The sequence below is a fragment of the Mastigoproctus giganteus genome, chromosome 5 (genome assembly GCF_048544385.1).
Source record: "Mastigoproctus giganteus isolate SK-2022 chromosome 5, ASM4854438v1, whole genome shotgun sequence".
In the NCBI taxonomy this organism is placed as follows: domain Eukaryota; kingdom Metazoa; phylum Arthropoda; class Arachnida; order Uropygi; family Thelyphonidae; genus Mastigoproctus; species Mastigoproctus giganteus.
In genome coordinates this window covers 97,116,523-97,132,918 of record NC_143579.1, presented here as the reverse complement: position 1 = coordinate 97,132,918, position 16,396 = coordinate 97,116,523, and the positions used below count along the sequence as shown (strand labels likewise).

General features: G+C 35.9%; 1 protein-coding gene across 1 annotated transcript in view; it reads left to right on the top strand.

The window, feature by feature from the left end:
• Positions 1-16,396, top strand: part of LanA (laminin subunit alpha) — a 1,178,005-nt gene that overhangs the window by 440,957 nt on the left and 720,652 nt on the right. Inside the window, exon 22 of the mRNA XM_090374120.1 lies at positions 15,683-15,753. Within this exon, the coding sequence (XP_090230246.1) occupies positions 15,683-15,753 (71 nt within the window). The remainder of the gene's footprint in view (positions 1-15,682; positions 15,754-16,396) is intronic.

Here is a 16,396-nt window from a genome sequence, read left to right as displayed (position 1 = left end):
CGAGTGGGTAAAGTACCTGCCCGGCAACCCAAAGGTCGCGGGTTCGATTCCCGCCTCGGGCTTGGATCAAAGTACTGCAAAAATCTTGGGAGGTGCAATATGGCCACAGAAGCCGATGCGCCAACAACTACCAAATCAAAATCAAATCAAATCAAAATCATATAATGGAAGTGACATATTGCAATTGTTTTTATCGACATCCATAACTGCATAATGTCGACCATGTGAAGCATAGTGATGCACATGTTGTTAAGTTCTGATGTTCAGCTGTTCAGTTCTGAACAGTTGTCAACAGTTCTGAATTACTTAGTGGATTGTTGCTCTGTCTTATTGTAATTGTGACCTTTTAAGCTATTTTTGAACTCTAAAAGATCTCATCCTTCCAACTTGATTGGTAGGGAGTTTAATGAACAGAATGTTAAGCAATTAGAAATTCTGAGTTTAAAAATGTTTCCCATAGGTAGAGTGAAATATTTATAAATTCTGAAATAGTACTTAAAAATGATCTTTAACTTATGTATGTGTATCTTTTCATTTGTATTTGTGTAGTTAATATTTAATACCCTTAGGTCATTTTCCCTTCTAAGAAGTTTTCCCGTGTAAGAAGTTCTAAATTTTCAGTCCCTTGAAAAACGTCTTATCCCGGTTCTACTACTTCTCCTTCAACCCATGCACGGTACTAAGTACTATAGGTTTTGATACCTTTCGTGTTTGGGGTTTTCATAAAAAAAAAAAAAAAAAAAAAACCTCGCTAATCTGAATTAATTGGGGAAGGGAGTCATCTGGATTAAGCAATAATCCGGATTAGTGAAGTAAAAGATGTCTTTAAAAGACAAAAAAACTTAGAACACAAATAAATAGAAAATTTAGTGATATAGATAGTGCTGATGAAAATCAATAAAAAAAAAATATATATCACTGTTAGAGCCTTTATTTAAAGTATAAAAAGACAATACATTTGTCCATTAATAGAAGACTCAGAAGTTGTACAGCAGATTCTTGATTTACTGGTATTGGATTAACCGGGACACTTCAAGACTCTAAAGTAAAAGAAAATATCTGCCGGAAATCATAAAATTCAAGTAGTAAATAGATTAGGTATAAACTGATGTTTTGAAAGTTGTAAATAAGCGACAAGAAGCTGCATTATAAGTTGTAATTGGGAGATGAATTTACCTATTATTGCTCAAGCCCCGCTGTCTTCACATCTGCCACTCAAAAAAAAAAAAAAAAAAAAAAAATTGGCAAGAGAACAAATGTTTAGTTTGCTTTAGTGCATCATGTGAATTGTTGTGCTCCGTCGCACTGCAGAAAGACAAATTTTGTTTTATTCATGTCAGGAGTGTCAATTTTTTTTATAGTAAATATTTTTTTGTTTAGAAATCGCAAAAATGCTGGGTAAATGCAAATGAGCTGTGCTTTCAGTTGAACAAAAACTTGAAATTATTCAAAATTTTGAAAATGGTGCATCCTTTAAATCTTTAATGAACCATTATATGGTTGGTAACCAAACCATATTCGACATCTTAAAAAATAAAGGGAAGTTATTAGATTTTGCAGGCACATCTGATAGTGTTAAAGGCATGACTATCAGAAAAATGATGAAACTGTCTACATATAAGGATGAAATATCAGAAAAATGATCACACTGTCTACATATAAGGACCTCGACAAGGGAATGGAGTTGTGGTTTAGCTGACAATTATATAATCCCATAATATATAAAATATGTTAAATTATGTACATATATATGTATAAAGAAAACACTTTGTGTCAACAATAAGACTGAACAACGTGCAAGACAATGTGACGTATGTTCCATCTCTCTCTCTCTCTCTCTCTCTCTCTCTCTCTCTCTCTTTCTCTCTCTCTCTCTGTGCACAGTCAGCTGCCTTCCTAAATCTGCCTTCATAAATCTGATGTGTCTTTCAAAGCACAGTACTCAACTGTGAAATAAATTTTTATATTTCAATCCGGATTAACTGTAACCAGGTTAGTGATTGTTTACTGTATATATATATATATATATATATATATAATTAAAATGAATGGAGTAGAAATAGATAATTAGGTGTAATGTTCAATGTATAGATTGCCAGTCCTATGAGAAATGAAGGATAGTAAGAAGAAATAACAGATTTGGAATAGCGAAAGTTAAAAGATTGTATATAAATTTCATAATTAACCAACAGCAAGTGAGCTCCAAATACATAATAACAAAAAAAAGGTGCATGGACCTGACTGGTCCTGAGGTTTGTTTTTTTTTTTTTTTTTTTTTAATTTTTATTTCTGGAAGAACTTTTTGGTTTTTAAAAATTCTACTTGCTGTGTACCGGGATTTAACCTTTTGTACATTTATTGGATAACTGTTTTCTACAGTAGAATGTTAGAGAGGCAACAAGAGGAAGCATCTTGCCCTTCTTATCAGCAGCAATTCTTCATGCATTAAGAATGTATAGAAAAGACCACTGGGTGGCAGTGATCACAGTGTTCTAATGTTAAATTAAATTAAAGACATAAACTGTTGTCAAGGTTAAGGAGAAGGATTTTGCTTTTGTAAGGGTGATTACAGTAGGCTTGCTTTTTAAATTCTATGCAGTGGGACCTACTGATGATGCAACCAACAGAAATTCTAAATGGGACAACAGCATTCAGGGAAGTAATCATAGAAACTATTAGCCTTTTTATGCCAACTAAGAAATACTATTCAAGGATGAGGCCTAAATGGATGTCAGATGAACTAATGACACATTGCTCAGAAGAAAGCATTGGATGCATATAAATTATCAGGTGATACTGAAGCATATGGTAACAGAATTATGAGAAGTCTGTGGCAAAGAATGGAAACATAATCAGCAAAAACGTCTTTATTTATATAAGCACTAGAAGAAAGGGGATAAATCATATTGGTCCACATGATATTGATGGTTTAAATGTTAATGGTTCTGCTTAGGTTGCTTACAAACTAAATAAGTATTTTGAATTTTACATTCACAGTGAGGAATTCTTTAGGGAGGGGATGCCAGAAGTTCATCAAACTCTAACAGAGAGCTAAATGACTTTGTGATAACTGAGAGGAAAGTGGAAGAGAAATTGTTGAAGCTAAACATAAAAAAGGCACCTGGGCTAGATGGGATCTATCCAGTTATATTAAGTGAGGCAGCAAAGGAGGTTTGCAAACCCTTAGCAGTAATTATTAGAGTATCTGGATCAAGCAAATGTCCCTGTGAACTGGAAATGTGCAAATGTATCACCAATTCACAAAGTGGGGAGGGGTAAAAAGGTGATAGGAGTAATTATAAATTACAGACTTGTGAGCTTAACCTGTTAGATCCTCTAGACCTGTTAGATCTCTAGACCTATTAGCTTAACATCTTAACCGGTTAGACCCTATAAGCTTAACATCTTAACCTGTTAGACCCTATTAGCATTAACATTAGTAGAGGCATACGATGGAAGAAAGCAAGCTTATGCAGCTTCAGGCAAAAAAAAAAAAAAAAACCTCCCATGTCACCTCTCCATTCATTCCAAATGCCTGTCGAACTCAGCCTTAAATTTATTTAGGCTATCAACTTCCAATATTTAGGCTATCAACTTCCAGTATCTCTCAACGCTAAACGTAAGATCACTTTACAAGCCCGTGAAAATAAAATTGGTAGAAGAATTGAAAAAGATCAAATGGAATATCGTAGTAATGTCACAGACACATTGGACAGAAGAAGGAACACTGGTTATGACAGAAAGAAGAAGATTTTACTCAGAGAGAAAACACAACATACATAGAGGAGTTGCTTTCATAATATCTATATCTATATGAAGAATGATATCTATATGAAGAATGATAAGTTTAAGAATAAACGGTAAAGAAAAAGGTATCTTCATAAAAATAATGGGATACAGTACAGGGATGGGATACACTTAAATAGAAAGGGTGCAAGAATATTTGCTGATACTATCGAGGCAGAGTTAGGTGGGTCAGAAAACTGCTAGCTTGGAGGGATACACAGACTAATAGATTAACAGTAGCTGCTGGCAGAGGTAAAAGTGATTCTTGCACTATTTCTATTGAAATGCAGTTGAGCAGCAGATTGGAAAGCAAGACAATGGGAATTTCCAGGAATGCTGGGAGTCATAGTGGAACAAGTAAATACATGGGCTGTGTTAGGGTAACTAAGAGTAGAAATTGCTGCAAGTATACTTGCATGTACACCAGTGCTAGGGGTATAGTTAATAAATTCGATGAGCTTGAAGTGCTAGTCGAGACATCAAAGGCAGATATTGTTGGGATATCAGAGACATGGTGTCACAGACATAAGCAGTGCAGAACTGGAATTCAGGGAGTACAATGTGTACAGAAAGGATAGACAGGACAGGAAGGGGGAGGGGTTTTGCTGTTAGTTAAAAACACAAATCTAAGAAAGTGCATCCAATTGATGATGGTGAACTGCAATGTTGAGTCTGTTTGGTATGGCATAAGCACTGGGAAAGGAAAAATGAGAGTAGGTGTGTGTTATAGGCCTAATGAATCTGATGAGTATAATGAGCTATTGTGCAGAGAAATAGAGTGAGCCAGTAAATTCGTGTGTCTTATAATGGAGGATTTTAATTTCCCGGATATTGACTGGAAATTGTGGGTTGGTCAGTCAAACACTAGCAAGGCTTTTGTGGATTTATTGGATGATTGTTTTCTACAGCAGCATGTTCGGGAGGCAACTAGAGGGAGTAATACTCTTGATCTGATTATCAGTAATGATTCTTCATGCATCAAGAATCTGCAGATAAAGGAACCACTAGGTGGCAGTGATCACAGTGTGCTGAAGTGTGATTTACTCAAAGAGGTAACTACCATCAAGGGCAAAGGGAATGGTTTTTTCTTTCGTAAACGTGACTACGGTGGTCTGAGACAGTATTTAAATTCTATACGGTGGAACCAACTGATGATGTTATCAACGGCAAATTCAAAATGGGATGCATTCAAAGAATTAATCTTGGGAGCTACTAGGCTTTACATACCAACTAAGATATATTGTTCAAGGTTTAGGCCTAAATGGATGTCAGATGAACTAATTAGACATGTGACAGAGAAGAAAAATGCATGGGATACATATAAATTAACATGTGACACAGAAACCTATAATAGATATAAGCTGGTCTGTAACCAAGTTACAAAGGAGGTTAGGCAGGTGAAGGCAGATTATAAGAAATCTTTGGCAAAGGATGCAAAGAAAAACAGCAAAGAGTTCTTTACTTATGTAAACTCCAGAAGGAAGGGGATGAATCAGATTGGTCCACTTGATATCGATCGTTCAACTGTTGATGATTCTGTTCAGGAAGCTAACAAACTAAATGAATATTTTACATCAACATTCACACATGAGGAGTTATTCAGTGAGGAGAATGCCAGAGGTGTATTCAACTCTGGCAGTAAGCTAGATAATCTTGAAATAACTGAGAGTAAAGTGGAGAAGAAATTGTTGAAGATAAACACAAGAAAGGCACCTGGGGTGGATGGAATCTATCCAGTTATATTAAAGGAGGCGGCAAAGGAAGTAAGCAAACCCTTAGCCATAATTATGAGAGCTTCCTTGGACTCAGGGGAGGTACCCATAGATTGGAGATGTGCAAATGTCACCCCAATTCACAAAGGAGGATCAAAGGCTGACACAAGTAATTAAAGGGAAACATAGGTAATTACAGACCTGTTAGTTTAACTTATGTTGCAGGGAAATTAATGGAGGCAGTGGTTAATGAAGTATTGCAGGATCATCTAGACAAGACTTCAATTATAGCTCGGACACAGCATGGGTTTGTTAAAGGGAAGTCTTGTCTGACTAATTTGATTGGATACTATGATGTAGTCACAGAGGAACTGGATGCAAAGAATAACTTTGATATCATATATTTGGATCTTAGAAAAGCCTTTGATACTGTTGAACATGGAAGACTGCTGTACAAATTGGAGCAGTGTGGCATTACACGTAAATTGCTGCTATGGATAAAGGGATGGTTGAGTGGGAGAAGACGGAGAGTGGTAATCAATGGGCACTGCTCTTCGTGGACTAATGTTATTAGTGGACTCCCTCAGGGTTCAATGTTGGGTCCATTGTTGTTTTCTGTATTTATAAATGATATTGATGATGGTATATTAGGCTTAATGTCCAAGTTTGCAGATGATACGAAGTTTGGCAGGGTTGTTAATGACATTAATGACTGTACACTGCTGCAACAGGATCTAGAAAAGTTGAGCAGATGGGCTGAGAGGTGGCAAATGAAGTTTATCATTGACAAATGTAACTACATATGGGAAGCAGTAATCCCAGAGTAACGTATCAACTCTGTGGTACCACTCTGACAGTGGTATAGAATGAGAAGGATCTGGGGGTAATTGTGCAGGTAGATATGAAGTTTTCTGAGCAGTGCAGACGGTCTGCAAGAGTAGCTTTTGGTGTCTTGTCAATGATATACAGGAATTTTTCTAGCAGGGATAAGGAGGTGATTATCCCCTTGTGTAAGCCAATAGTCAGACCACACCTTGAGTACTGTATGCAGGTCTGGAAGCCTCATTTTAAGAAGGATATAGAGCTGTTGGAATGAGTACAGAGAAGGGCAACAAGATTAGTGAATGGAACAAAGGGTTGCTGTTACGAAGAAAGGCTTATGTTTTGCAAATTACAGTGTCTGGAGACTAGGCACCTGTGAGGTGATCTGATAGAGGTGTATAAAGCCTTCAATGGTTTGAGCATGCTCAGTGCTGATGGGATTCTTCCTCTTTCTCAGAATTTAAATTGAGGAAAGACGGTTGTAGGATAGCTGTTCGGAAGTTTGTCTTTAGCCACCGGGTGGTGGATTTCTGGAATAAACTTCCATCTGTCGTTGTAGAAGTTGATAGCTTAAATAGATTCAAGGCAGAACTTGACAAACATTTGGAGTGAGTGAATGGGTGAAATAAAGTTTTTTTTTTTTTTTTTTTTTGTGGCTGATGCTATATAAGCTTGCTTTCTTGCATCATGTGCCAATGCTAATGCTAATCTAGGTATATACCCCAGACTCCTCACGCGATGATACACAGACAGCTGCCTTCTATTCAGTACCTACAAGAAACCATAGATAACATAAACAAAAAAGATATATTAATAATAATGGGAGACTTTAATGCAAAAGTTGGAGTCTTTTTGAGAGACTTCAGTGTTGTTGTTATTTGGTTTTTAGGAGCATTAGCAACTAAAGCCATATTGTTCCAGGGATATGCAGTGGTCATTCCCTGACCTTTCCACATCCTCCGTATTTGGTGGTCATGGGCTCGAACCCTGGTCTAATCAAGAAGCATGTGCTTTGTACTGCTGCTCCTGCCCACCTGCCTACGGAGGCGCCAGACTTCAGTGACATATTAGGAAAGTTCGTGATAGGAAATAGAAATGAGTGAGGAGAAGAACTCTTGAACTTCTGCAAAGAAAATAAACTGTTTATCCCCAACACATTGTTCTACCACAGATCTCAACATAAGTATACATGGACATCACTAGATGGAAATGCAAAAAATTGCATTGACTACATTTTAATAAATAACAACTGGAAATCATCCATTCAAAATGTTAAAACTTAGTAGTACAGATTTTGACACTGACCATGAACTGCTGGCAGTAACAATTAAATGGAAATTTAAAAATACCAAGCCAAAGAACAATAGAGCAACATTAAATATATCATGATTTGAAGAAGACAAAATAAAGGAAATTTATGGGAAACACCACAATAAAAATTAAAAGATATAAACTATTCATCAATCTGTGGAAAATATATGGGAGAAAACTAAACAAATGACAAAAGATGCAGCCTTAGAAACCTCGGGAACAAAACCAAAACCAAATAATCCTTGGATTACAGTAGAAATTTTAAATGTATGGATAGAAAAAAGACTAATGAAAATCCTTCTATACAAAGAAAATAGTCAAGAAAAAATGGAAAAATATAAAACCCTAAAAAACAAAATAGACAACTATGTAAAGTTTCTAAAAGAAAATGGTTGGAAGACAAAGCAAAGCACTGCAAAGAGACAAATAAATGTCATATCTCTAAAACAACTTACCGGGTTATAAAGGAACTCTCTAAAACATACATCCTGAAAACACTGATGATGAAAAATAAAAACAGGAAACACGCAAGAAATTTAAAAAAATATGGAAAGAATATTACTGATGAAATCAATTGAAGAAAAAAAGAGGCACAATAATAAATGGAAAAAATATAAACCACATAAAATATGCAGATGGTATTTTGATTTTAATAGAAGCCAAAGAACAACTAAAAGAAATATTAACAAACATCGATCAAGCAAGCAACAACTATGGAATTAATATTAATATAAATAAAACCGAAGTAATACAAATCGGAAAAAACATAGAAGACATAAACATCCAAAATCAACAAATAGAACAAGTACAAAAATTTGTATACCTGGGCTCTCTAATAACCAGAAACTTAAGTAATGTTGACCAAATTAATTGCAGACTGAACATTGGATGGACAAACATGAACAAACTCAAAAACATATAGAAGAGCAATAAAATCTCAAATAGTCTAAAAATTAAACTATATGAAACCTTCATCATACCCACAGAAACTTATGCATCAGAGAATTGGAGAATAAATAAGAAAGGAAGGCAAAGAATAATGGCATTGAAATGAGATGTCTAAGGAAAATCAATAAAACAAATTGGAGGGAACATAAAACTAATGAACAAACAAGGAGACATCTAAATTTTGAATGCAGAATAATAGAGCTGATCTACAAAAAACAACTTCACTGGTTTGGACATGTGAACCGGATGAAAAAACACAGGCTGCCTAATGTAGTACTGACAGGAAGAATTAGAGATAAGAGACCGCCAGGAACACCCAAAAGAGAATGGCTCCAATGCCTAAAGGAAACCACAGGCTTTCAGAGATATCAACAAATGATGCAAGATTCAGGAGATCGACAAAAATGGAGGACATTATCTAAATAGGGACTCAACCCGAGCAAAACGGAAGAGTAGAATGATGATGATCAACTTCCACAACAAGAGGTGGAAGTCTGTTCCAACAAACTACCCACTGGCTAAAGGGAAACTTCTGCACATCTATTCTACAGCTGTCTTTCTTCAATTTGATTCTGTACCACTTCAGGTTCTTAATCTGAGCAAGAGAAAGAATACCATTAGCATTCAGCTTGCTCAACCCATTCAAGGCCTGATACACCTCAATTAGATCATCTCACATGTGCCTACTCTCCAAGCGCTGCAATTTGCACTCTTTCTTGGTAAGGGTGTCCCTTTGTTCCTCTCACCAATCTTGTTACCCTTCTTTGTACTTGTTCTAGCAACTCTACATCCTTACTAAAATGAGGCCTCCATACCTGTACACACTCAAGGTGTGGCCTGACCATTGCCTTGTAAAATGGGATAATCTCCTCCCTGTCCCTGCTAGCAAAATTCCTATATATCCTTGACAAGACTCCATGATCTTCCCTTGAAGCTCATCTGCAGTGCTCAGCGAACCTCATATCTGACTACACAATTACCCCTGGTCTTTTTCACTTTCCACTTCCCTGAGTGTAGTACAACACAGTTGGTACGTTTCTCTTGGATTTTTTCTACCCATATGCAGTACTTTGCATTTGTCAATGTTAAACTTCAATTGCCACTTCTCAGCCCATTTACCCAACTTATCTAGATCCAGTTGCAGTAGCATACTGTCTTTACTGTCGTTAACAATCCTGCCAACCTTTGTATCATCTGCAAACTTGTATGTTAAGCCACGAAAGCAGTGTTCATTGATTACCACTCTCTGTCGTATCCCACTCAATCATCCCTTTATGCATTGTAGCAACTTGCTCATAATGCCATACCGCTCCAATTTGTAGATCTGTATTCCATGTGCAAAAGTATCAAAAGCTTTCCTGAAATCCACGTATATGATTTCAAAATTTTTTTTTTTTTTTTTTTTTTGGATTCAGTTCCTTTGTGATCACATCATAGTATCCAATCAAATTGGTCAGACAAGACCTTCCTTTAACAAACCCGTGCTGTGTCTTAACTATTACTGTAGTCTTGTCTAGATGATCCTGCAATGTTTCTTTTACCAGTGACTCCAATATTTTCTCTGGAACACAAGTTAAACTAACAGTTTAACTTCCTGTGCTTCCTGAATCCAAGGAAGCTCCCATAATTATGGCTAAGGGTTTGCTTACTTCCTTTGCTGCCTTTTAACATAAATGGATAGATCCCATCCACCCCAGGTGCCTTCCTTATGTTTAACTTCAACAATTTCTCCTCCACTTTGCTCTCTGTCACCTTTTGAACCCCCATTGTGAATTGGTGATATATTTGCACACCTCCATTCCATCTGGGACCTCCCCTGAGTCCAAGGAAGCTCTCATAATTAAGGCTAAGGGTTTTCTTACTTCCTTTGCTGCCTCCTTTAATATAACTGGATAGATCCTGTCCATTCTGGGTGCCTTCCTTAGGTTTAACTTCAACAATTTCTCCTCCATTTTGCTCTCAGTGATTACGAAATCATTCATCTCCCCGTTAGGGTTTGATTAACTTCTGGCATTACCCTCCTTGAATAACTCCTCATTTGTTAATGTAGATGCAAAATCCTCCTTCAGTTTATCAGCTACCTGAGCATAATCATCAATAGTCAACCCATCTATGTTAAGTGGTCCAATCTGATTCATCCCCTTCCTTCTAGAGTTCACATAAGTAAAGAACTCTTTGTTATTTTTCTCTACATCCTTTGCCAAAGATTTCTCATCTGCTTTCGTCTGCCTAATCTCCTTCGCTACTTGATTACATACTATTTTGTATGTGCCATAGGCTTCTGTGTTACCTGATAATTTATATGCATCCCATACATTTTTTCTTCTCTGCCACGAGCCTCATTAATTCATCTTACATACCTTTAGGGCAAAACCTTAAACAGTATTTCTTAGTTGGTATGAAAATCCTAGAAGCCTGCCCTGAATGCATCCCATTTAGAATTCAACATTGTTAACATCATCATTTTTCTCATCTGCTTTCGTCTGCCTAATCTCCTTCGCTACTTGATTACATACTATTTTGTATGTGCCATAGGCTTCTGTGTTACCTGATAATTTATATGCATCCCATACATTTTTTCTTCTCTGCCACGAGCCTCATTAGTTCATCTTGCATACCTTTAGGGCAAAACCTTAAACAGTATTTCTTAGTTGGTATGAAAATCCTAGAAGCCTGCCCTGAATGCATCCCATTTAGAATTCAACATTGTTAACATCATCAGTTGATCCCACTGTATAGAATTTAAAAACTATCTGAGACCCCTGTAGTCACCTTTAGAAAAACAAAAGCCCTTCCCTTTAGCCTTGATGATAGTTACATCTATAAGTAAATCTCACATTAGTACATTTTGATCACTGTCACCCAGCGGTTCCATTATCTGGAAATTCTTAATGCATAAATAATCACTGATGATTGTCAGATCAAGAGTATTACTCCCTCTCGTTGACTCTTGAACATATTGCTGTAGAAAACAGTCATCCAGTAAATGTGCAAGTTACCAATCCACAAGTTCCAGTCAATATCTGTAAAGTTAAAATCCCCCATTATAAGACATTCTGATTTACTGGCCCACTCTATTTCTCTGCACAATTGCTCATTATACTCATCAGATTCATTAGGCCTATAACACTCACCTACTCATTTTCTCTTTCCCAGTGCTTATGTCACACCAAACTTACTCAACATTGCATTGTCCACCGATGTCAATTGGATGCACTTCCTTAGATTTTGTGTGTTTCATAACTAACAGTATAATTTCTCCTCCCTTCCTGTGCTGTCTATCCTTTCTGTACACATTGTACTCCCCTAATTCCAGTTCTGTACTATTTATATCTGTGTGACATCATGTCTCTGATAACCCAACAATATCCACCCTTGATGTCTTCACTGGCACTTCAAACTCATCGTATTTATTAACTGTACTCCTAGCATTGGTGTACATGCAAGTATACATGCACCTGTTTCTACTCTTAGTTACCCTAACACAGCCCATGTGTTTATTTGTTCCACTGTGATGCCCAGCAGTCGATTGAAATCTCCAGCACCTTTCTTTCCAGGCTGCTGCTCATTCTAATAGAAGCATTGCACGAATTACTTTTGCCTCTGCCTGTGGCCACTGTTAATTGTTTTGTCTGTGTACCCCCCCAAGCTAGCAGTTTTCCAACCCACCTAACACTGCCTTGATAGCGTCAGCAAATATTCTTGCACCCTTTCTGTTGAAGTGTACCTTCCCTGTAGAAGCAGTCTCTCCTGTCAAGAAGCACAGACCACGCTGAAAAAATTCTACATCATGAGCCTTGTACAATCTCTCCAGGGCTGAATTTATTGCCAAGGCTCTCATCATATACTCTCTCCTGTCGTGTCTGGTTAGAATTGCAGACACTTTCACATTCAACACTAACTCGCGAGTTTTTGTTTTCCAACATTGATCTGTTCTTGTTGAGTAAATCTACAAATCTCCTGCTCTTAATGTCATTAGTTCCAATGCATACAACAATATCAAATTTTGTGCCCTTATAAGATATCTGCTCTTCGTCTTCAACCTTTGCCCTCTGGAAACATAACCTGGTCCTATTGTAAACTAGAAGATTTTGCAGCGTACAATATGTGCTATTGCCATATATTAAAATATAAATTTTTTTAACTTAATGATTAAAAATGCATTTTTAAAATTAATTTTTTAGCTATATTTACACATGGAAGGATTATATTTCTCAATTAAAATTTTTGGGTACAATGATGCTCACCAACCTGGTGCTTGCGAGCGACAGGTTAAGAACACCTGCTCTAGACCTTTTAGCTTAACATCTGTTCTAGGGAAAATAATGGAGTTACTGGTAAAAAAGTAATACAGGACTATCTAGACAGAAGTGCTGTCTAGATATCTTATACTGCAATCACAGCAATGGTTTGTTAATGGAAGATCTTGTCTGGCCTTGATTGGATAGTATGATGCAGTCACAATGGAACCGGATGCTAAAAATAATTTGATATCATATACTTGGATTTCAGAAAGCTTTTGATACTGTTTCACATAAAAGATTGAAAAATAGATTGTTGCAGTGCAGTATTATGGTCAAGTTACTGCTATGGATTCAGGGATGTTTGAGTCGGAGAGGACAGAGAGTGGTTATCAATGGATACTGCTATTCGTTGACTAATATTTTTATTGGAGTCCAACAGCATTCGGTGCTGGACCCATTGTTGTTGTTTTCTGTATTTATTAATGATATTGATGAAGGTATATCAAGCTTAATGTCTATGTTGGCAGATGATAATAAGGTTGTTTGGGTGTAATCAGGGTGAACTACTGAAGTAAGATCTAAGAAAATTAGGTAAATGTGCTGACAAATGGCAGAAATGAAGTTTAACATTGCCAAATGCAAGGTATTTCTTAAGGGTAGCTGTAGGGTTTCTTCCCAAGAATTCCCTGGAAAATATCCTAACTTTAAAATTCTTGATTCCTTGGAAAGCAAAAACATTTCCCATGAAATTGGGATTTTTTTTATTTTTGTTTTTGTTATATACAGAGTGCTACATAGTTTATTTTTAGGTAGTATGAACCAGAGCTGTAATGCTCAATACGTTCTACATTGATATCAATATTTATAAAATAATAAGACAAGTTTGCCTCAATATAGTACGTAGAACACTTTTGTATGATACTCTCCAGAAATTAAAACGAAAAAATCTAAAAACTTACATTAGAGTAACAAATAATTTAAAAAATAATTCATAATTAAAAATCAATTTTGTTAAATCTGGAGAGTATCATACAAAAGTGTTCTACATACTATATTAAGGTAAACTTCTCTTATTATTTTACAAAGTAGTTTATTTTTAAATGCTTAATTTTTATTTAAAGATAGTTGCAAATAACCATTTCATTAGAATGCAAGAGGTTTTTATGGATTTTAACACCGATAAAAATTGCTTTTGCTGAAAGAAAGCTCTGTTATCTATGGAAGGATGGATATCCAAAAATCGCTGAAGTTATATTAAATTACTTAAAACCTGTACGATTCGCAGTTGAAGCATTAAGTAATCATAATGCAAATCTACTAATAAACAAAGGAATGTTTAGATTCCTCTTTTGTAATTTGGAAAATTAAAATTCTATTTTAAGTAATAAGCCTTTAAAGGAGATTAAACAGCAGCTTTTTAAACATAGAGATAAGTGTCCCTTATTAGATATTTAAGCAATCCAAATAGTTTAAATGAGGTTAATGATTTTTTTTTTTTTTTTTTTTCGATAATGGAACAAATTTTCAAAGAAAAGTGTACTTGAATAGAAGTCTGAAAGGGAAAATAATACGAACAAAGAAATGGAAATTTCGGAACCCGGGGAATTAGAAACTTTATCGAATAAATGTATAGAATAATGTTGCCGATTTGTATGCTGTATCAAAGTAATAAAATGTTTACATTCATCAAACTTTTACTTTTTTTTTTACGTTTTTTTACTTTTACACCACAATATACAGTTCATTAGTATAGTGTTTTATGACTAGAATAAGGACAAAAATTCTTATCAAAAAGATAGCAAATATTTAATCAATAAAATAAAATTTTTGAGAATTCTCTTGAACCGCAATTTCCCATTCCTGGTTCTTGAAGATTAAAAAATGTCAGGAATTTAGAAACCCTAGCTAGCAGTAATCCTTCATACCAACTGTGTGGTACTACACTCAGCATAGTGGAAAATGAAAAAAGGCCTGAGAGTAATTGTGAAGTTGGATATGAAGTTCTCTTAGCAGTGCAGACAGCCGCCAGGAGAGCTTATGTGGTTTTGTCAATGATATACAGGAATTTTGCTAGCAGTGATAAGGATGTGATTATCTCATTGTATAAGGCAATGGTCAGGCCACATCTTGACTACTGCAAAGAGGTCTGTAGGCCTCATTTTAGAAAGGATGTAGAGCTGCTGGAATGAGTACAGAGAAGGGCAATGAGAACGGTGAGGAACAAATGGGTGCTCTTACCAAGAAGGGTTTGGTTCTGCAAAATGCAGTGTCTGGAGAATAGTCACCTGTGAAGTGATCTGATTGAGGGGTGTAAGACTTTGAATGGTTTGAGCATACTCAGTGCTGATTGGATTCTTGCTCAATCTATGCATATAAGGGGGAGGGTGGTACTTAAATTCAAATTGAGGAAGGATGGTTTCAGAATAGATGTGCAAACGTTTGCCTTCAGCCAATGGTGTTTGTTTGGAAGAAGCTTTTATCTGTTGCTTTTTAAAATGGATAGTTTGAATAAAGAACTAGACGAACTATTTGAGGGAATGGATAGGTGAAATGGGATATTTCATTTATTTTATATTTTTTTTCACTAATGATGTTTAAGCTTGCTCTCTTGCATTATTTTCCACTGTTAATACCAATGCTAATTTACATTTTAATAATTGTATTATTTTTTCCTTTAGGAAAGTACTTGTAGTCTGTAATGGTAATGTAAAGGGTTGCTGAATATCATCGTAACAAATAGATTTAACCCATGTAATGCTGCCTATGTATTCCTAGTTTGAATTAATGTTTCCAGTCTTTTGTTTTAGTTTTTAAAGGTTTTTATTTAAAATTCAATAACTGTATTATTTTTTCTTTTAGGAATGTAGTTGTAGTCCGTTGGGAGTAAGTTATGGAAAGTTGCAGTGCGATCTTCAAACAGGGCAATGCGAGTAAGTTTTCTTGTTTATTTTTGTATAACAATTAGTTTTGTTTGTTATCTTAAGACTAACTGACAGTGGTTACTAAAAGTGATCCCATTATTCACAATTACATTTTGGCTAGCATAGAAATACAGCCAGGACTCGCATAATTTAGGGGTAGAATTTTTTTCAGCCTGGTCTGTATTTGTTAACAGGAGAGACTGCTTCTACAGGGATTGGATACACTTAAATAGAAAGGGTGAAGAATATTTTCTGATGCTATCGAGGCAGTGTTAGGTGGGTTGGAAAACTGCTAGCTTGGGGGGATACAAGGACTAATAGATTAACAGTAGCCACTACCAGAGGTGAAAGTGATTTTTGCACTGCTTCTATTGGAATGAGCAGCAGTCTGGAAAACAAGATGCAGGATATTTCAGAGACTGCTGGGAGTCATTGCGGTACAAGAAAACAAATGGGTTGTGTTATGGTAGCTAAGAATACGAACAGGTGCATGTATACTTGCATGTACACCAATGCTAGGAGTTTGGTAAATAAATTTGATGAATTTGAAGTATTGCTCAAAACATCAAAGGCAGATATCGTTGAGATATCAGAGACGAGGTGTCACACAGATATAAGGAATGCAGAACTGAAATTTGGGGAGTACAATGTG